We start from the raw sequence: 23,362 nt of genomic DNA, 5'->3' as shown, positions 1-23,362 counted from the left end.
TGTTCTTTTGAAACTTTTAATTGTCTTATTGATTGAATTGGAAAGTTAGATTTTTTTCTTGTAAAGTTTATTTACATGTTCAGTCCACTTTCGAAAAATATGTTGATTGTCTTCTGAAATATGTTCCACTATAAAGGGTAAAGGTTTGTGCCTGGAAGATTGAACGAGATCGCATAATTCCTTCACTGTTTCAATTCTGGCTTTCTGATTAATGATTCCCATATCCTTATCATTCTCCATATAAGAATGACCTCTAATAGGAAAAGTTACTCTAATAGAATCAAAATTTAGCCCGTTTTTGCCCGGTACCGCACGTACTTATCACGTTATTTACCTGTACAGGATATTTTTCCTATTACATATTTCCTGACGTATCGTATTTTTGTCCTCGGTATGTTTACGACAAAATATAACGTGCTTTCTATAGGATAACGCAGAGATATGACATACGATGAAATAGATGGGATCGGGTCGCCATATTGGTGAGTATCTGACAGATTGTTGTTTGTGTCGAGTAGTTCTGTGCATAGAAATTTAATTTTAAAAATATTTTGAGCTTATTTTTGTACGGTTTTTACGTTTATTTAAAGTGAAACTATTATGACATCGTGTTCTTTTATTTTGTGTCCAAATAACACTCGTAATAATAAGAAAATCTCCACTGGAATATCTTTTCATAGGTTAGTATGAAATTGTAAACAGTGTACAGGGCAGTATTACTTCCGTTTTTAGTGATGCCGCGTGTAAAAAGAACATGTAATCTTTTTAATTTGGTTTATGTGGTTGTAGATTTCCTAAAGATGTTGAAAGGAGAAATGCCTGGATACAGTTCGTAAATAGTGTGGGAACTGGGAACCTTCAAAATTTAGTAAATTGGACATTATAATTATAATTACACCTGGACATTACACAGTATACAACTACAATTGTACATTTAACTTGCGTTCATTTGCAAATAAATAAGTTTGTATAAGTGTGAACAAAGAGATTTCAACTAGAAGGTTCTTGATATTTTGTATAAAGTACTAGTTAATAATTACTCACATTTTTGTTTTGTCCATTCTTTAAATATGTACTATTTGACATTTTTTTTTGATGTAACAACAGCAGTTTTTTGCGTTTAAAAATATGATTTATGCTTTTTTTATAATAAAGCTACTTTATTTGTGTACAAAATGAAGTTTCAGTCAGCTTATAAAAAAATGTTGGTGCATGTTGAACTGAAAAATAAATTTAGTGGTAACTGCTTTCCTTTAGAAAATTTAAATATTTTAAAATGCAATCCCACCGATCACATTAATATCACTTCCAGAGAATATAGATTGAGTAATAGTTGTGATACTGATGTGTCAGTAGATATAATTGATCATGATCACAGCTATATCAATTCTTTCTCTCAATACTCTAAAAGCATAACTACATACATTGCTGGTTATGTTGTGTTTTACTTACAAAAAAGATTAGTCTGTAATGAATGTTTAAGCGCCTTAGTAAGTGTCACTCGGAACAACTTTTTTTATTTTCATTTATTGATAAAAAAAAAATAAAAAAGGATTGCAATATCCATCTGAAAGTGTAATTGATATATGCTTTATGGCTGAGACAATTTTAAAAGAAATCCCTTCTCCAACTTGTATGAGTACCAACGATTTAGTTACAAAAGTTTTACGGAGGTACATAAACAAATACATCTTTTTAAATTTACTTAGTCATAGCATTGATCAACAATTCTCAGATAATCACAGAATACTCCTAATAAAGGCTGTAGCAAGGCGCTATATTGATATTAGGATGTTCTATATGTGCAAGAGTAAGACTGACAAATCTCTCAGTATGAGACCTCTTATTAATAAAGTGGTATTATTTAGTGGACACTTTAGTGGAATTCAAATTGTTTAAAAAGAAATAAAATAAAAATATTGTTTAAAAATTCTTGTAAACATTGTTAACATCAATATAATAAAGCTCTTTCATTTTTCTAATTTATATTTGAGGGCTCGATATACCATCATATCGTGAGCTAGTTTTTGTACCAGCTTTATACATAGGAGGAGTGTCTCAAACTTTATATGTTACGAAAAATAAACGAAAAGCCGGTGAATATCGACAATCGCCTGTTGAGTTAGTTATTGTTGTTAAAAAAGGATAAAGAACACGGCATGTCTTTAATACAATTATTTAACTACCTACCTATACACAATAACAAATTTTTATATTTTTTATATAAATATATAAAATAATTATATATAAATATATAATTTCTATTAATAGTACATGGAACTAACATATCTAAATGTATATAAACTTATGCAAGTGCACTTGCTAATTGTTGTTTTTTACTTGTATGTAAATGTTATAATTTTAAAACCATATCATTGACTGGTTTTGTACATTTTTTTAAACTTTATGTATGTAATAAATTTTATAATTATTATTAAAGTGTACTTGAAGAGTACTAAAAATCAAAGTAATTTTATTCCAAATAACTATTATTAATCAACTCAATGCTTATTCCCAAACTAAACAGTAAATCGTAAATACAGTTTGAATTAATTTGAATCCGGACCTGCCAGGCGCCATATTGGAGAGTACATCCTGTCAAATTAAGTGGTCCCATTTAGTAGATACAGAAATATCGTTTGTGTCATATCTCTGGGATAACGTCAATATCTCAAATTCGCGAAAAATTGACTTAGCTCGTTTTTCCCCTGTACCCTTCATTAATTGTTTTACATGTGAAAATACCAATTTTTTTCGTTTTCCGTTTTCTCTGTCATTTAAACTTTAAATAAGTAGATGTAGCGAATCCGGAACATACTTTAAAAGTTTAAATGGATCATACCTATAACTTACTATTTTTGCAAATTTTATAATGTATTTTGTTTGGAAAAAAAAATCAGATTACTTTCAATTGGTTTATTTGCAATGAGCTCATAAGAAATTTATGATTTTATTTTATATTTAATTAACATATTTAATTAACTTTCTGTATGTTACACCATACGTAATAATATGAGTGATAGTATGATCTTGATGTTTTCACCCGCCTGACGGAATAATCGCCCGTATAAACAAATTAACAAAAGTTCAAACATTTTTTTTATTTGTATTAGGTGTATGTTTTCACGCCAGTCCGCTTCTGAGCCAGTGAATTATTTCTAATACAATTACTAATCGATACATGTTTGTATACTATAGTGACCTTGCAATTTTTATCATGATTTCCTGGAGTTGGTCAAAGATCGTAACCAACAAACCGTGTCCCACTACACTCAACGCGAAATTCCGTTCAAACTATGTTGTACTAAAAGTAATCATCAGTTCATCTTTGTGGTGTAACATGTATACAAGACAGTATTAAAATTCAGGTGATATTATATGACATAATAGTAAAATAATTATATTACAATTTACGTGAAATCGGTAATCCTATATTACGATGAGTGCGGAGTCAAATTCAAATCGAAGACGAAGTCACTTAATATATACTGTACTGCAAGATGGATCTGAAGTTAGATTTGGAGAACCAAGAGGTAGGATGTTTGTTATTTGTCACTAATATACGATAAACATGAGGTTATCTTGTTCCCGAACATGATATCCTGCGCCTGCGGTACAATGTTGTCAATTTTATATTTTTTCTTAAGTTCTTAACTGCGATAAATATTAATATTATTTCTAATAAACATAACTCAAAAAATTTTGCATCCCCTTGGTTATTGCATAAAGGGTTGAAATAGGTGAATCATAAACTAAGTTTCCGTTTAGCGGGAACTCACAAACAAATAATAATGAATTCTGACCCGAGTTTTATAAATATCGATTTAAACAATAAAAACTAGTGTTAATGATTATACTATCATTTGTGTTTGACTACTATTTTAAGTATTGTGACTTAAACATGGAGTTTGTTGTTAACAATCTGTTCAAATATAATTAGTGTGCGGTCATTCACTTTTTGAATTCATCCGAGAATGCAAGCAGTGTCTGAAAACACAAATTTTGCGTATCATACTATTAGGGAATAGTGTCGAAAATTTAAGAGTAAAACACAGGAAACGAATGATAAGCTGTGACCAGGAGCATTGAATACTGCATCAACAGAACAGGAATGTGACATACCTATGTGGATGGTTTGATTAGAAAAAATCGTATTTTTAAATTATTTTTAAATTGGTCTTTTTAAAGACGAATCACATGCTATGATTAAAAAAAATATTAACATCCTTTATAAAAGGTATACCATGCGGTCCATATGTATGGAATAAATTCATTTTTGGCGTTATTATGTAATATCTGAAAAAAAACCTGAAACAGGTCGATTTTTATTCTTAAATTGACAATTTACAGTATGAAAATATTATCCCCTTCCAGCACCCCATTTGAATTATAAGCAACCTCTAGAAAATTTAAATAACAAAGGGGTTGTGTGGCACCTTGTTAGAAAGGAATTTTAGTCCTCTGTTCAGAAATATAAGTTATAGAAATATAGTTTTTTAAGTTTGGTGCCAACACAACTGAGAAAATTGATTTTTAAGATGTAAAATTTTAATAATGTCCCTATTACAAAACTTTAGGTTGAATAAAGAGAATATTGTCACATAATACTTAGAATGAATTTTTCAATGTAATTTTCAATTAAATTAAATGTTCAAAATGACCACCATTCACTTCTTGACAATAGCCGAGGCCATTTTGGAATTCTCGCACAACATTTTGTACGACCTCGAGGGTTATTGTGTAAATTTCTTCCGTTGTGAGGAACCGTCTTACTTTTAAATCGGCAATACTGTTTGGTCTATTAAAATATACTTTAGATTTAAAATAACCCCATAAGAAGTAATCGAGATGGGTCAAATCGGGGATCTAGCCGACCATTCGATCGCTCCACGTCTTCCAATCCACCTATTGGGAAAAACCTCGTTTAAATAATTTCTAACTATACGTGCAAAATGCGGAAGAGCTCTGTCTTGTTAATAGTAAATAGATGGATCTATCTCATTTGGATGATTGATATCAGGAAAAAATCTTCGTACTGCAGGCATTAAAAAGTTAATCAAACAATCTAGATAAACCTCACCATCAACTGTGCCCTCAAAAAAATAAGGACTAATAATTTTATTGTTATTGATACCAGCTCAAATGTTAATTTTTTTAGGATATTGCGTGTCTCACACACCAGGTGAGGATTTTCTCTGAGTTTGTAAACCGTTCCGTTTAAATGAAAACGTCGCTTCATCAGAAAAAACTATTTTGTTTATGAACTGCAAATCTGCGTTCATTCTGTCCATCATCATATCACAGAATTCTTGTTTTCTATCGAGATTATCTTCATTTAACTCCTGAACCAACTGAACTTTGTAAGGGTGATATTTTTCTTTATGCAAAACTCTCAAAATAGTTGATTTACTTACATCATTGACGGCAGCCAGTTTTCGAGTTGTCTTATGCGGATTTTCCTCAAGCTCTAGAAGTACATCTAACTTTTTTTCATCAGTAAATTTAACATTTCTACCTGGTTTTTCGATATTTTTTACATGTCCAGTATAAACGAAGCTTCTTTTCAATTTTTCTAACTGTAGACTGTGAAACTTGTTGACCAGGGTATTTATTATTAAACATTTCACAAACCTCCTTTTGAGTTCTTGTTTTATTATCAAAACCAATCATAATTAAAATGTCTATTCTTTGAGTCTCAGGCAAATGAGCCATAATTAAATTTAATACGCGCACATATATTATCCGGCCATCTTTTAGTAACTTTAAATACCTAAATGACAGCAGCCTACTAGATTCATATCAATTGTTTATTTGGCTTTTTGACTAGTATTTTATTATCTTCAAAGTTTTTATGTTTAGCAGAACACATACGAAAATACCTGGTTATTTCTAAAGTATACTTTAATAGACCAGGCAATATTGCTGATTTAAAGTTAGGATAACGGAAGAAACTAACAAAATAACCTACGAGGTCATACAAAATGTTGTACGAGAATTCCAAAATCGCCTCGGTTATTGTCAAGAAGTGAATAATGATGGTCAAGTTGAAGATTTTTAATTTAATTGTAAAAATCAATTTTCTTAGTTATGACTGCACAAACTCAAAAAACTTTATACTGCTAAACAGAGGACTAAAATCCCTTTCTAACAAGGTGCCACACGACCCCCTTTGTTATTTAAAATTTTCGAGGAGGTTCTTATAATTAAAAGAGGGTGCTGGAAGGGGATAATATTTTCATACTGTAAATTGTCAATTTAAGAATAAAAATCGACCTGTTTCAATTTTTTATCAGATAATACATAATAACGCTAAAAATCAATTTATTCCATACATATGGACCGCATGGTATAATTAAAAAACTCAATTGGGCTATATCAAAACAACAAAACGTTTTCGGAATCCATATTCCATCTTCAGTATCTAGGTGTACAAGTTTTGAGCCACTAAATATCTGGGTAAAAACCCGTTAAAAGTTATTGGTTTACATTAGTTTACATAATTCGATCTTATACATTAAGATGTTAGAGTTACCAGTGGATTTGATAACATGGTAACGTAATACTCTACATGTAGTTGCTGGTCCTGAAAGTTCAGTTGCTATCTGTTCCTAACTGTTCAGTTGCTATCATCAAGTCCTCGTAGGCACTTTGTCTCAGGACCAGCAACTACATGTAGAGTCTTACGTTGCCATGTTATCAAATCCACTGGTAACTCTAACATCTTAACATATAAGATCGAATTATGTAAAATGAATTTAAATCAATAACGTTTAACGGGTTTTTACTAAGATATTTAGTGGCTCAAAACTTGTACACCTAGACACTGATGATGGAATATGGATTCCGAAAACGTTTTGTTGTTTTGATATTGCTCGATTTTACTACATTTTTTGTGATACATGGTATACAGCCAGCAACAGGAACTTAGTTTTCTTGTGGATGCTATGATTTCTTCTGACGGATATTATCAGTAATCAAGTTAAAGTTGATTTCATGTAATCGAATGAACTATCTTACTATAAATTCGTCCAACTCAGCAATATTGGCAGTATTATTTTATCCTCTACTTAAAAAAGTATAATAAATGTTTGAATTGTCAATATGAATGAGTCAGATAAAACTAAATTATTGGAAGAATTTTTCACCAAGTAACAAAAAAAAACAAAATTTGTATAATTTATCAATGATTTGTATTTTGAGATCGATTTCCGAACTGGAAATCGAAATATCAAAAATATACTCAATATAAACATAAATTGTGGCTTATTCCCATTAAAAGTAGTAATGACATTAATATGCCACAAGAAAATAGCTTCAGAATAATATTAAGAAAATCGTCGAATTTCAATCAGAGCAATTTCAAATAATGTTGGTGTACGTAAAGAATCTGTCCATAGTATTATACACACACTGAATTTTACCAAAGTTTGTGCGCAAGGGGTTCCCCGCCTTTTGTCAGAGGACCAAAAAAGCTTGCGAATGGGTTTATCTTTGCAATATCTCACTTTTTTTCATCAATAGTCGCTGGCGAAGAATCTTGGTGTAAATATTTTCAACCATCCAGTAAGCTTTCATCGATGCAATGGAAACACGTAAATTCTCTGACACCAAAGAAGTTATTCTGTTATTTGTAGACCTTCTGCAGCAAGGTCGTTTTAAAAATTTTTTTTCGACCATGACGGAAACTTTGAACAAACTCCATTAACTCCATAACTCCAATAAGAGGAAAACGTCCAGGGAAGTCTTTACGTGGTGCAATTCTTTTACATGACAGTGTAAATCCCGATTTATCGCTTTGCGATTTTCACATCTTTGAGCTGCCGAGAAACGCATTAAAGGCCAATTGTTTCCAATCGGACGAATATGTACAAAATGCCACAAGAATTTTTTAAGCACGTTATACATCGGTTGGTTGGTTATACAGTGGTAATTATTTGTAGATATTTGCCAATAATTTTTTTCTGGACCAAAGATGGGTTTCAATTGAACAAGCCTCGTATAAATCGCAGAAGAGTTAGCAAATAGGATATCAAAATTATTGCAGTATATGAGGGTGTCTTTAAATAATCTTTAATACCTTAAATTTTTTCGGGTACAGCCTCCATTTATTGACGTTTGGTAACAATCGTGGCGTCCATCTGTCGATATTGGGTAGCTCTCCTTCTCTTGTAATTTTCCTTGGATCTTATTTATTTGCTATATGTTCTTATCACTGATATTTTAGCATTCTTCTAAACGTTCACATTGAAATGCTTCTAATTTAAAAGTTTATTCTTCTACAATATATACAATGGGACTGAGTTAACATAGGTTTTAACAAATCGGTATCGTACGTTTAAATCCGTATATTAAAAGTAACGAATACTACATAGAAAAAAAGAATGGAATAACATACATAGGCAGAATGGGGAGACTGTGTCATAAAAATAACAAGCGATAAGTCACCAATCGGCAGAAGAAGTATCGGACGACTGCGCAAAAGATGGAGTGGCAACCTTCCATAGAGGTATTAATTCGTCAATGAACAAGCAGAATTGTTTATAAAGAAGAAGAAGAAAAACAAAAAAAAAAGTATATTAAAAACAGCACGAGTAAAATAAAGGTAGGCCAAGAAATATCCAAAGGGTTTGCGATAGACAAAGGACTCAAACAATGATGCTGTCTGTCCCTGATTTGTTCAAGATCTACTTCAAGCAAGCGCTGAAGACGTGAAAAAGGAAATGTAGTGGTATGGAAATCCCTCTAAACGACAGCACATTATACACACTATGCTTTGCAGACAATTAAATAGTATCGGCTCAGAACCACAAAGATTTAGAATATATGGCACGCAAACTTATTCAGGAATATCAGAAATGGGGATTAGAAGTAAATATCAAAAAAAAATACATTAACAACAAAATCTAATTTTGGAAGAGAAACGCCAACAAATACATCACTTTAAAATGTATAAATATATAGGCATACACATAAACAATGACGGCAAATAGGATGAAGAGATTAAACGCAGAAATAACCTGGGAAGACAAGCGATTCGGCAATTGAACAGGATACTGCAGGATAAAACAATTTCGGGAGAAAATTAACAGATAAGCTATAATAGCGATGTCAAAACCCTTTTTACACATAGAAATAAAAAAAGGCCACTGAAGGAGTAAACTATAAAGACTTTGAAAGCAACAAAAATTGATTATCAGAGTAGAGTAGCCGAAAAATCAAGATTATACAGAGAGAAACGAGAGCATTCAAAAAAAACATGGGCGCTAAACATAGAATAACAGAGGACATCAGAATCAACCAACTAAGATGGTACTTCCACGTAAAAAGAATGGATGACAGTTCAATCACAAAAAAGTAATAAACTGGACACCGCAGGAAAGACGAAAGAAGGACAGACCGAGATTAAATTCGACAAGCCTATAAAAGCGAGAGGAATAGAAGAGTACCTTCTGAATGACTGAGTTAAACCGTATAGTATTTAGAGCACATATAATTATTAAAACTCCTGATAGACATACGCTCACGAGAACTCGATAGATGAGTTGGTAGAGCGGTGGACTGTAGTGGAATTATCAAAGACACACGTTACTGAGAATGGATGAAAAGTTATACCTAAGATAAGATAAAATGGCGATCTTAGGCAATCTGTTAAAATCTGTTGGATGATAGTAGTAGCACTGGACCTCAGTGAAGCCGATAAGGGGAGGTCTATATCCAGAAATTAATAAACTAAGGCCAGCCACTCACTATCAGGTACACCCGACAGTCACTTATGAGAAGCACATACACTCTATGTTTACCTGCCAAGTTTGTCTGTTCACCATGCATTTTCCAGAAGATGATCTGCTTTTCTCCTCCTTATATTTTGCAATTTTGTGTGCAGCACCTCTCTTGTCTCTATCGTAATAGTCATTTATCTCTTACTTTTCACAAGCATGGTTCGCTTTTGAAAATTTCAATGAAACCATCAATAACTTCATTATTTCGTTGGACATTTTTTAATAATACTTTTATTTCTAAAAACTTAAGAAATACAACAGTAAAATACATCAAAATTACGAGTTCTAACCTAAAACTATAAATTGTCCACATCAAAGGATTGTTTGAGAGATTAAATACAACAAGCAAATAGACCGGTAGGATGCCTTAATAGTACTGTATGGCAAAACCGACATATTAACACTGAGATGAAGTCAAGAATTTATACAGCCAGTATAGGACCAATAATGACATAAGAAACAAGAAACCCGACACAGCCACAACACAAAGGCTACTGAAAACGGCAGAGATGAGAATACTAAGAAGAATTACAGAAAATACGCTGAGAAAGAAACTAATAGACATCAAATAGAAAAAAAATAGAATAACTACATAGGCAGAATGGAGGAGACCCGTGTGGTTAAAATAGCAAAGGATAAATCACCAATCGGTAGAAGTATCGGACGATCGAGCAAAAGATGGAGTTAAAACCTTCCATAGAAGCATAAATTTGCCAATGAATAAGCAGAATTGCTCATAACAAAGAAGAAGAAGAAGAAGAAAGGATTGCTAAAAACTAAGACCTGTTCAGGTACACCTGATGAAACCTACAGATACAAATCAACTCTACTTAGTTGCCAGGTCAAGTACTAGAACTACTACTACTAAAACTGATCAGTTACCAGGTCAACTTCAGGTCACCTGAGACGCTATTTATTCCCACCACACACTATCAGGTACACCTGAGAAGGTTAACTGTTCAAGCATACCTGTCAGGTGTACCTGCTAGTAAGTGGCCGGACTAAGGCACGATAGATAAATAGAGATGGGAATAAACTTAATTAGTAGACTCAAATATAATTAGTCTCCATGAAACAGTCCCATTGTTCCTATGTTCTTTGACTGGCGTATGTTTAGTAATTAAGTATGTTATGATTCTTAGCTGACTCCCGCTTGTTGTCTGCAGTATTTTAGCCCTTTTAACGTATGTCCGTCCAATGTACATTTTACTATGTGCTTGATCAGGTACATTTAAGCGTTATGTTTTGTTCAGATTCAGGCTTTTTACGCTCGCGGACGGTGCTTTTTGGCACTCTTATGACTGGCTATGGACCGAAGTATTTTGCAGTTAGTCCTCTTTTACCAAGTTAATTATCTGTTTCATTGCCATTTATTGCTAATGACCTGGCACCTATAGCAGCCTACAGTCTACCTTAGGGTTTCTAAGAGTCCCTGTAGCCACTTTATTATCTATGCGTATATTGATCCACTTAAGTTGGAAAGTTCCATGCAAATTCAATTAAATGTTGAAACTTAAAACGTACAAGGACGTAGGGGAAAGTAAGAAGAAATCATAGAACTAACAAAGGAAAAGTGAACGTGGTAGTTTTTACTATCACCAAAAATAACGAAAGCGGAACGGAAATAGTAGGAGAATACATATACCTATACCATGCAGTTAAAAAAGATGAATCTGTCAAAAGGGAGATATGTATTTATACATAAATAAATGTCATCATCTGGCCTATATTTGTCCGCTGCTGAACGTACGCCTCCCGTACGTAATTTTCCACCAGTTTCTATCTTGAGCTTATTGCATCCAATTTATGATAATTCGATTTATATCATCCGTTCATCTAGTCGATGGTAGTCCACTGTTTCGATATGCCTCTTGTCTTATTTACTATTCCAGAATCTGGTCTATCTATCGTACGTAAATCTGGCGCCCGGCCCAAGCTCATTTAGCCATGTTTTTTTTTTCAACTGCATTCGTGACTCCTGTTCTTCTTATTTCTAGGTTTGGTACTTTATCTCTAATGGTAATACCTAAAGTTCATTCGTTTACCAAATTCCCATCAGTAAACATGAGCACGTGTTGATATTCGCCGTCTCATTCGTCAAGAGGCTATTAAATTTAATTTATTACCTTAAGCGAGACAGATTCTCATGTTACAGATCCCAACTTGTCATAATTTTAAATTCAAATTGTATGGTGTTGATTTTTAAGTTAATATATTGTGTTATATTTATGTTATAGTTATTGTTAAGTCGTGTTATTTTTTAGAGTTTAGTTTAATTGTGATATAATGAATAAATTTCAAGAAATGAATAGGGTTTAACATTGATCATTTCATATGATGTTGTGTAACTCTTATTTTATTTATTGCTGCTTTTGTCCGAGTTAGTGTTTCTGCACCATATGTAAGGACCGGTACAACACATTGGTTAAAAACCTTTCTTTTTAAATAAACTGGAATATTAGACTTAAATATGTTGTTCAATCTACCAAAGGCAGCCCATGTGAGACGTATCCTTTTTTGTATTTCTGTTTTATGATCATATGGGCCTAAGCAAATCTCATGCTTTAGATAAGATAGATACATAGTAAGCTGTTACCTGGTCGACGCTATGGATTTCAATCTGAATTTTATCGCTGATTACAAGGTTGGTCATAAATTTTGTCTTTTTGAGGTGTTAAATTTAAGACCAATTATTTTTGATGCTTCATGAAGCGTTTCCAGCATATCAACTCTATCAGATATTATAACCATGTCATCGGCAAATTTTAGCTGGTTCAGATCTTCTTCATTTATATTAATTCCAATGTTCCTTTCGTACCATTCTCTTAAACATATGTAGCGACAAGCTAATTACGAATAATTAAATTTTTGTGTTCAAAAATTAAATAAAACGATCTCATATTAAAATTTACATTTTCGCAAATGGTTTATATATATATATATATATATATATATATATATATATATATATATATATATATATATATATATATATATATATATATATATATATATATATATAAGAAATAGTGTTTTTCAATTTGTTTATTTACTACAGATATTAGATATGCTCGACACTTTAATTATACATTTTGACTGCGTTGCATTTATGGGAAACGAAATATAATATAACGACCAGCCCGATAATAAAAGTTTATCGTATGGCTTTTAAAAACAAAGAACGCGTGTTCTATGTTGAGTTTTACTTTTTAGTAATCATTGAGACACAAATTGGATCGGTATGCGATACATATACAAAAAATACCTTCCCTTCGAGAATTAATTACGTTTTACAAAATAAATGTTATTAACAGTTTTTTTTACATTTTATTCAATTTTATTATTTTTTATTTTTGTTTCCGTGGTAAATAAGTTTATCACACACGCATCCACACAACCACGGAACACATATATTCGAGTACAGCTGGAAACAATTTCGGGGAGATAGTATCAATATGTCTAATTCCATGTACTATTCGGAATTTTTTGGTATCTTCATGAAGTCGCACACAAACTGTACCAGTTTCGTAGATACTCTTAACTAAGACTATCAGTGGTCGATGCAGGAGTCAGCCAATGCTCGAAGCATTTTATGGTGATTTGTAGTATCAAACGTGGTTTAATAGTCTACGAATATAAGAAAGATAGGCTTGTTGTATTCTGTGCACTTTTCTATTAGTGTGTTAATAACTTGTAGATCATCATTTGTTCCGTATCTGTAGCGGAACCCAGCCTGTTCGAAAAGTTGGTAGCTATCCAGTTTGTTAACAAGCTGTCTGGTTATTATCTTTATGAATAGTTTCTTTAGGTCTGAAATTTCACCTTTTTTGTGCATTATGGTTATCTATTATTGCATTATTGCTATTTGAAGGAGGTTACGCCTCTTGTCAAAGAAACATTGAACATCTTTTTCAATACTTTTAACATTTCTTCTCCTTTTTTGATTTTTTCTATAACTATCCCATCTTCTCTAGGTAATTTATTGTTTTTTACCTTCGAGAGAGCTTTTTTGTTGTGATATCTAGGATGTCTTCTAAGCCTACATTTTGGACTTTTGATATTCGACTTCAATTAGGATCTGAAAGTTCTTTTCGTTAATACAATTCTGAGTAAATATAATAATTGTGAGTTAAAAAGATAAGCAATGTATAAACAGTTGGGAAGCAGTTTGTAATCAAAGCTATCATATAATAGTGATTCACCCAGTAGCAGAACAAAAAATAACAAATATAGTAAACCATATAAATAAAACAAAGATATACAGAACAACTTCAGAAAATAAAGGAAAACTAGCAACACACGTACCTTAAATAAATGAACTCGAAAAAACTTAAAAATGTAGTTAAATATGAAAGAGAACTAGTAAGAATTAAAACAAGAAGTAGAAGTACAAAAATCCAAACTGCAAGAGAATATGTAAAGAGCTTAATTCATTTAGGTGAGGTAGAAAATCTGGGCAATCAGGGAGATTTATTCGCAATATAAGATTAAAGAGAAAAAGTAGACTTAAAAAACATACTAATATGAAAATGGAACGAATATTATAAATTACTCCTAATAGAAGAAAGACTAAAATGTACTGCAGAAAATTACTTCAGGATGTTAAGTAACAAAACAAATCATCAATGTAGAAAACTAGAAAAAGCGATTAAACTAGTAAAAATGAGAGAGCACCTGGACAAGAAAGTACTTTCGTGGAAATTAAAAAAATTGATTAAACAAATTTTGTATATAAGGAATATTTTTGAAAGACTAAGACTTTGAGAAGAATTTTTAAAATTTTCTTAATTATTTTAATCTTGAAATAATATGTCTTGTCTACAAAGGAAGAATCAAATTTGTACGCACTGATCTAGAACGCCGCAATTTCTAGCCACAATCGTACGTAATAAAAGAACATTGAACTTGTTTAAGGCCGGTAGACTAATAACAGTTTTATTGGAATAAAACTAACTAACTGCAAAGAAGCGCATTTGTGTAAAACGGAAACTTACATAAAAATAAAATAAAAAATCGTTTTGTTAATTTACAGAGTGAGTCATAACTATTGGAACATAGACTAAGGACAGGTTATTTGGACCAAAATATGGCTATTAGGCCAAATATGCCTTAATAAAATGTTGCTGAGAAAAAAGAGACAGAGTGTTAAAGTTAATTTTTGTTTCTCGTTTTTTGCTAATAGTTTCCCTGTATATTTATAAATTGCTATCAAAATTGGCACAGAGGCATAATCCTAGACAAGAAATAGTATTTTATTTACAATTTTACGTTTTGTCGTAGAGGGCGCCACGTGGATCATTGAGTCTAAACTTTTTCTGATGAAACTTTTTAGTAATTTTTATTAGAAAATATGACGTAAACATCATTTTTACATAAAATTGGTACTCTTGTTTAAACATGATAATTTCAACCGTTTTCGATAAAAACGCAGTCGAACTGCTTAGAGTCTTAACAAAGGATTTCAAATATTATTTCATTTATGAAAAGTATGCTTTGGACTGTCAGATAATTGTTGTTGGTAAATGTCATTTGTTCAGAGTAAATTATTTTTGATCTGACAGTGTAGTGTAATGTTGCATTTTTTAAAAGTAATCATTACTTTTTTTGATTGAAATGCCTCGTCACAATCATTTTACTAATGAAGAAATGCGAGATATGATTTGCGTATACGCACAAGAAAATTTTTGCGGTCGCTCGGCAGCCAGAAGGTATGGAATGTTATACGCAAATAGAAGGCAACCAAATCACAAAACTTTTGCAAGATTATATCGTAGTTTAGGTGAAACTGGGTCATTTCACACTAAAAATCGGGGTGGTCGACCGAAACAAATCACACCTAATCAAGTAGATAAAAATCCTGAAATAATTTCACGACATCTATCAGCAGTAACAGGAGTAAGTCAGTCGTCTATTGTTAGAATTCTAAAAAAAGAGAACCTCCATCCTTATCACTTCACTCCTGTTCAAAATTTACTTCCAACAGATCTTCCACGACGGTTACAGTTTTGCCAACGTATTCTGAATAAACATCGCAATGACAGACACTTTATTAAGAATATTATGTTCACCGACGAAGCAACTTTTACCAGACGAGGGGTTTTTAATTGGCGAAAGAGTCATTATTGGGAAGAAGAAAACCCGCATGCTATTAAAGCTAGACATTTGCAGCATGAGTTTAAATTGAATATTTGGTGTGGCATTATAGGCGACCAACTACTAGGGCCTTATGTTCTCTCTCCGAATTTAAATGGAGATTCTTATTTATTCTTTTTGGAAAATACTCTTAGTGATATTTTAGATGATCTGTCACTGGATGTAAGAAGAAAAATGTGGTTTATGCAGGATGGAGCGCCACCTCATTTTTCATTAGCTGTTAGAAATCATCTTAATGACGTATTTCCTCAACGTTGAATTGGCAGAGGCAGTGATTTTCAATGGCCACCAAGAAGTTCTGAGTACAACCCGCTAGATTTTTATTTTTCGGAACATATGAAGTCCTCAGTTTATGCCAATGAAATTAATACACGAGACGAACTTTGTAGATACATTCAAAATGCAGCTAATCTTATAAGGGGACAGAATAATATTTTTTTTAATGTCTAAAAATCCTTTATAAAAAGAATTAGAAAAGGCATAGAAATCGGAGGAGACCATGTAGAACATTTGCTTTGAGTTTTTGTGAGTTCTTTTAAGTTAAAGTGTGTTTAGTTTTGATTTATCGTCAAAACGGAAACCTTACGTTAGTTGCAACTTTGTTTATTAGTTTGGTATTTGATGGTGGAATTGTAAATACATTACTATTTCTTGTCTAAAATTATGCCTCTGTGCCAATTTTGATAGCAATTTATAAATATACAGGGAAACTATTAGCAAAAAACGAAAAACAAAAATTAACTTTAACACCCTGTATCTTTTTTCTCAGCAACATTTTATTAAGGCATATTTGGCCCAATAGCCATATTTTGGTCCAAATAACCTGTCCTTAGTCTATGTCCCAATAGTTATAACTCACCCTGTAATTAATATAATTGTATAATTTATTAAATAGAAAAAAATGGGCTGCTTTTGGGAAGTTGAGCTTCATCTTAAAAGACAGAAAAATCTCAATACACTTAAAACGAAAAACCTATGACACTTGTATACTACCAGTTGCAACTTATGGATTGGAAACTATGGCAATAACAAGAAAAATGGCAGAACAATTAAGAGTAACTCAACGGGCCATGGAGAGGGCCATGTTAAATATAAGCCTCAGAGACAAAATTCCTAACACCGAAATACGTCGAAGAACTAAAGTAACCGACATCATGGAAAAAATAGCGACATTGAGATGGCAATGGGTAGCACATGTAGCAAGACAAGACACCAACAGATGGTCTCATAAAGTGACATTCTGGAGACCTCGAGAAACAAAAAGAAGCGTGGGAAGACCCAAAAAGAGATGGATAGACGATATAACAGCTGTAGCTGGAAAGCAATGGATGAGAATTGCAAAAGATAGGGAAGCGTGGAAACAATTGGAGGAGGCCTATGTCCAACAATGGATGAATGAAGGCTGAAGAAGAAGAAGAAGTAGAAAATGTTCCATTTCCTAAAACTCAATTTTACAGGAGAGCGTTTTTAAATTTTAATGTCAAATATTTTTGAGATTAAAAAATTGTTCTACCAATCATGATCACTGTTTGCATATTAAATTACTTTTTGTTATAGTGCTTTACTATTATTGCCAATTAAAACAACATTAACATGTACTACGGAAAAAAATATTTGGATATAGAATAAAATAAATATTTAAACGAAATATTTGGGATATAGAACATGCATAGTGGATATAGAATTAACTAATTCTTAAAATGTTTAATGGTGGTAAGGACAACTAATCCAATAAAAACCAAAATTTATTAAATATATGACCAAAATTTAAACAAAAATACAATTACTATACTAAAACATTAATGTTCTATTTCTCGCTACTTTTATTATTTGTCTTTTTTTGTTTTTTTTTGTTGCTAATGATACTTGAATTTACAAAACAACATTATAAAAATCTCTATCAACTTCCTGCATGAACGGTATCATCTCTTTGAGATGCTGTTTCTTCAATTCTTAAGTGTAAGGTACGTTTCGATAGGATAATTTTTCTGATTCTGCTTGGTATATATATTTAGGGATTCTACAGTATTCACTGCCTTCCCTCGCTCAACCGTTTCCATCTCTCTCTGTTGTTCCATTCTCCATCGTTTAGTCCTCTCTTACTCATGGCGTCGTCTACTTCGTTCCTCCAGGATTTTCGGGGTCGTCCTCTTTTCCTCCTTCCTATGGGACTCCATTCGGTTATTCTCTTTATCCATCTGCTGTCGCCAGTTTTTCTTACATGTCCATACCACTTTAGTCTTTTTTGTTCTATATATGTTAGTATGTCTATTTCTATTGATGTTCTTTGCTTTATTTCGTCATTACTTCTCCTATCCATTCTTGTTACTCTGCAGCATCTTCGCAGGCATTCCATCTCTGTTGCTACTATCTTACTGCTGGTTTTCTTGTTTATGATCCAATTTTCAGCCCCATATGTCATATTACTTCGCACTAATGTTTTATAAATCTGCGTTTTTGTCTTCATATTTAGGTGTCTATCCCACCATACTGAGTTAAGTTGTCGGATTGCTGTTCTTGTTTGTCCTAATCTTTGTGTAATTTCTTCCTCTGTTGTTGCCTTTTTCGTGATTATAAACCCCAGGTATTTGAATTTATCCTTTCCTTTGATTGTTACGTTGTCATCAATCTGTAGATCTTCTATGTCTCCTTCACTTGTCATAGGTATTTTGTTTTTGCGAGGTTAATATCTAGGCCAGCCTTGGTATATTCTTCTTGTACTTTCTTCATCATGTAGCTGAGGTCGTCTTGGTCTTGTGCAATCACTACTTGATCGTCTGCAAAACTTAACGTATATAGGTATTCGTTCCGTACCGGTACTCCCATGCCTTCGCATTTTCTTTTCCATGTAGTCAAGGCTTTCTCTAAGTATATTTTGAATAGGGTTGGAGATGTGGAACAACTCTGCAGGAGGCCTTTTGTTGTGGTGAAGTCTCCTATGATTCTTGTTCCAATTTTAATGGGCACTTTATTTTCTGTATACAGAGCTTTTGTAGCTTCTATAAGTTCCGTCTGTGTTTCTAATTTGTACATTGCCCCCCATAGTTCTGACCTTGGTACAGAGTCATACGCCTTTCTCAGGTCCACAAATGCCAAGTGTATATCTCTATTTTTTGATTTTTTCTTTTCCAACAGTTGTTCCTGTTCCAATGTGTATATGTGGTCTATGCATGATCTTCCTGCCGTGAAGCCTGCCTGATCCTCCCCGATTTTGCCTTTTATCGCTTGCTCTATCTTTTCTTGCAGTATTTTTCCATATAATCTTCCTACAGATGATATTACGCTTATTCCTCTGTAGTTTTCGCATCGTTTTCTATCTCCTTTCTTAAATATAGATATCATATATGCCGCCGTCCATTCCTTTGGGAGCTGTTCTCTATTTATGGCTTTCTGAAATATCCATTGTATCATCCGGTGTAACTTTTTTGATCCGTATTTTATAAGCTCAGGTGAGATGCCTCCAGGTCCCGGTGCTTTCTTATTTTTGATTGCTTTTATGGCCGTTCTTATTTCCCTATCTGTTATTTCTATTTCTTGTTGTGGGAATCTGCTTCGTCTTCGCCTGTTTTCTTTTCCAATGAATTGTGGTCTTTGTTCTGTTAGTAGTTCCTTGTAGTAGTCATTCCATTCTTTGTCCTGTATATTTCCCAATTTAATTTTTTCTTTTGAGTTTTGTTTCAATCCTCTCAGTACTTTTCATGACTCCGAAGTTCTTGTACCTCCTATATATGTTTCAATATTTAAGCAGATTCTTTTCCATTCTTCATTCTTTTGCTGTGTTATTTGTTTTTTCACTTCTCTATCCTTTTCTCTATATTCTTTATAAACTTCATCGTTGTTTGTAGTCAGCCATTTTCTGTATAGTTGCTTTTTTTCTTCAATTATTCTTTTTGTTGGTTCATTCATTTCATAATAGTGCTGTTTATTTGTTATATGTTCTTTTTCCCTAAGGGCTTCGAATGCTTCGAATTCTGCTTGGTACTTTTTATAATCTGTAGCAATCATTTGAAAACATTTTACTTTTATTTTCAACGAGTTTGGAATCTTTGTTAAATTTTTTAACAAACTTATGGGACTCCAAATATCTACATTTTTTACAAATCTTTATATACGACCATGAGCTGCATCGACTTCTTGCACCCAGCTGTGATCCGGTTGACCAAATTTCTATTCTATTATTTTTATCTGACCTGAAGAATTTTATTGCATACAATTTTGCATAGCGTTATTGCTTGCGTTAGATTTTGGCAGCGAAAAGTTTTTTGCAGATCAAAACATAAAATACCAACAAATTTGCTTTCGGAGGATATAAATTTGTCTCGATTTTTTTTCCTGATTTAACAAATCCTTATTTTTCTTGTGAGTTTCAAATTTTAAAATATCTGCTTTAGTCGGATTAGTAAGAGAATTATATGCTGCACACTTTGATGACTTTATATGATATTTGACTGGTTCTGATTCTTGAGTTTTGTAAGATCATTCATTTTTTAAATTTAAATTTCTTTTCAAATATTGTCTGGTAGAACTCTGTCGACAATAGTAAGAGTTGACTGTTTGAGAGCTGGCCCCATCTTGCTCTGTTGGTCTTTACATCGGCGGCCACGCCCGATCTTATTTGGTTCAATACTACCCATGTCTTCTAGTCGCAGTTTAAACCAGTCGGTGTGTTTGGTGTCGGGGGATACCAGTCTGAAAGTTCCACGGGAACACCACTGAGAAAACCTTTCCTGAATTTTAGCCGCAGGTCACCGTCTGATTGCTCTTCCGCACCGAACATCACATGTCTGTCGTGAAATGACTGCCTAAAGGGCTCGGTGTACTCCGTCGTTCGTCTTCGCAGGTCTGGTCAGCCGATTCCCGCACATTGTTATATTTTCTTTAGTGGCGTTGCTTTTAGGCACCCTGTTGCCATTGGGCATGCTTCGTTTAGGGTTAAGTCCACTTTCTTAACGTGTGCCGATGTACCCCAGGCAGAGCATGCATTCGTGCCTTGGCTCTAGAATGGGGCTGGGAGCCCCATTTAGAGTAGCAGAGTAGCGAAGTACGCTGTTACAGGATACTACCTTAAGAGCGGTCTTTTGGTAGTGTGCTTTATATATGTGAGTGTTCTGTCCAACTTTACTCTGAGGTATATTGGATGCTCCGCGTATTCCAGTTGGTGTCCCCGATCTTCAGCTTTCTTTTTACATTTTTCGATCATAGCTAGAAATAGTACACTTGGGTTTTGGCGGGGTTAGGCTTTAGCGTGTTCCTATCATAGTAAATTGTAAGGTCTTCCTCGGCTTTCTCGAGCCTGGATTCGACCCTTTTGAAGGTTCTGTCCTGTACGGACAAGGCAAGGTCGTCAGCATACAGAAAGTGCTCGGCAGTTTGAATGTTTAGTTGGTCGTTAGTGTAAACGTTAAACAGCATATGTGATAGTACCCCACTCTGAGCTAGGCCATTCTTCTAGTTCCACCAGCGGCTGTTCTTGTCCTCAATAGAGACATACTATCACCTGTTTTCAAGCAATGCTTTTACGACACTTGTGAATTTTTTACCTTCTGTTAATACTCAAATTAACTCCCCCTCCCGCCCTATGGCATATAAAGTAAAAAATATATAAAGAATCGTAATAAAATGTAACTTGTCTTTCACACACGACAGAAAAAATCCAAAACGCTAATTTAATAATTAAATTAACACTTTAAATATGTAGAATACAATAATTATTGTATAATTAGTAATTAATAATTATACACAATAATTAGTACACAATAATTACTAATATGTTTGATTATATTTAGATATAGATACTTAATATTAGGTTCATGATAAGAGTAGACAGAGTATAGTATAGAGGATAAGAGAGTATAGTTCGACAGAACTGTATCTGCGGCGGTCTTGTGGATTATCACGGGTTATGTTCCTCGGCATGTGTTAGCGATAGAAAGGAAATATCTCTATGAGAGAAAAGAGCATTTGACAACAGCCATAAAAAAAAGAAGAAAGGGAAAGATCAATGGAAAGTTGGCAAGAAGAGTGGAACAGCACGTAAGATGTTGCCCAGTGGACCAATATGCCGATCGCGAGCCTAAGGGACTGGGTAGATTGTCTGTTTTAGGGCGTATCTTCATAGCATCAGAAAGACAGATACAGATAAATGTCTATACTGCGAATATTCCGACACTGTTACTCACACAATGCTGGAGTGTAATAGATGTAAAGTGGAAAGAAACAAAATAATGTATAAAAAAATAGGTATGAACCCTGTGACTGTGAGAGAGATGATCGTGAAGATAACAGAAAGTAGGGAGGGATGGAATAATGTTCACAATTACATCCGAACAATAATTAAAAAGAAAGAAGGAGAAGAGAAACATCAACCGAACGAACGACAGGGATAAGATCTAAAAAAGAGAAGGGAGTGTTCCAAAAATGTCGCCAGCCTTATAGCGGCCATCCCGTTTTCGGAGTACGTGTGACGTGCGACAGTCAACTGCGCACAAGTAGGAGAGACTGGGCTTAGTTGGTAGGCAGGATAACAGATACCTGAATCATTGGCACTGCTGTCTTTAGTACTTTAAATTAAACTAAAACCCAAAGCATAAAAAAATTCGGTGCTAAACCAACCCCCCTCCCAGAAAAAATCTGGGTGAGCCACTGACCATATATGTCATCATACCGTCGTGTCTATTATCTTTTAAAATCTACAGATTACCAAGACTACCAAATTAGGCCACGCACTTATCGAACAATCATCGTATTTGTCACATCTAAACTATATAGTTTTTTGCAACATATCTGGTCACGCATTTAATTTGTGCTGTTTTTGTATGACGCATGAATTTATTTGCGAAACAAAAATAATTATTCATTTGTGTATTTTTTATACTCCATAGTATTATGATTTTCTTTTAGTTTCATTCATGACTATCAAATAGTTAACTTTGTCGTTTATAAAATTAATTTAATTTAATTTATTAGCTTTAATAAATACATTGTTACAGAAAAATTAAACACGTATTAAACTTATTAAACTTAATCCAGTCTAATATTTAAAACATCCAAGCAATATACCATGTATTAAATTCATATAACATGAACTTATGAAATTGATCTTGACCCTGACTTTAGAATGTAAAATCGCGTGTATTATAACTGTTATAACGTAACAGCGAGAATAGTTAGACAATAATTAACATAAAAAAATATACACTGACGCGCACATCAACCAGACACCATATGATCGACAATGTTATGATGTAAAGCACTGTTGTCGAATCTAACACGGATATTGCCTGGAAATCAGAAAGATAAATATTTTTCGGATAAAGTGAATATGATAAGTGAATGCTTCTATTTCTTTAGATACATATTGGATTAGACATACTAAACCAATTTGTTATATTTTTTATTTTTTTTTTACGAATCTTCGAACATCTAGGATC

General features: G+C 33.1%; 1 protein-coding gene across 3 annotated transcripts in view; it reads left to right on the top strand.

Annotated features, from left to right (window-relative positions):
* The window catches only part of LOC140450217 (phospholipid-transporting ATPase ABCA3-like), a 372,486-nt gene that overhangs the window by 63,051 nt on the left and 286,073 nt on the right, over window positions 1–23,362 (top strand). The window contains exon 1 of one of the 3 annotated variants that reach the window (XM_072543707.1): window positions 3,064–3,533. The exons of the other annotated variants lie outside the window; for them this stretch is intronic. Coding sequence (XP_072399808.1) covers window positions 3,440–3,533 — 94 coding nt within the window. The 5' untranslated portion in view covers window positions 3,064–3,439. Of the gene's footprint in view, window positions 1–3,063; window positions 3,534–23,362 lie in introns of those variants that run through there. 3 annotated transcript variants of the gene reach the window in all.

The sequence above is a fragment of the Diabrotica undecimpunctata genome, chromosome 9 (assembly GCF_040954645.1).
Source record: "Diabrotica undecimpunctata isolate CICGRU chromosome 9, icDiaUnde3, whole genome shotgun sequence".
In the NCBI taxonomy this organism is placed as follows: Eukaryota; Metazoa; Arthropoda; class Insecta; order Coleoptera; family Chrysomelidae; genus Diabrotica; species Diabrotica undecimpunctata.
The sequence above is the reverse complement of the archived record's forward strand: the minus strand, read 5'-3'. Positions and strand labels throughout refer to the sequence as shown.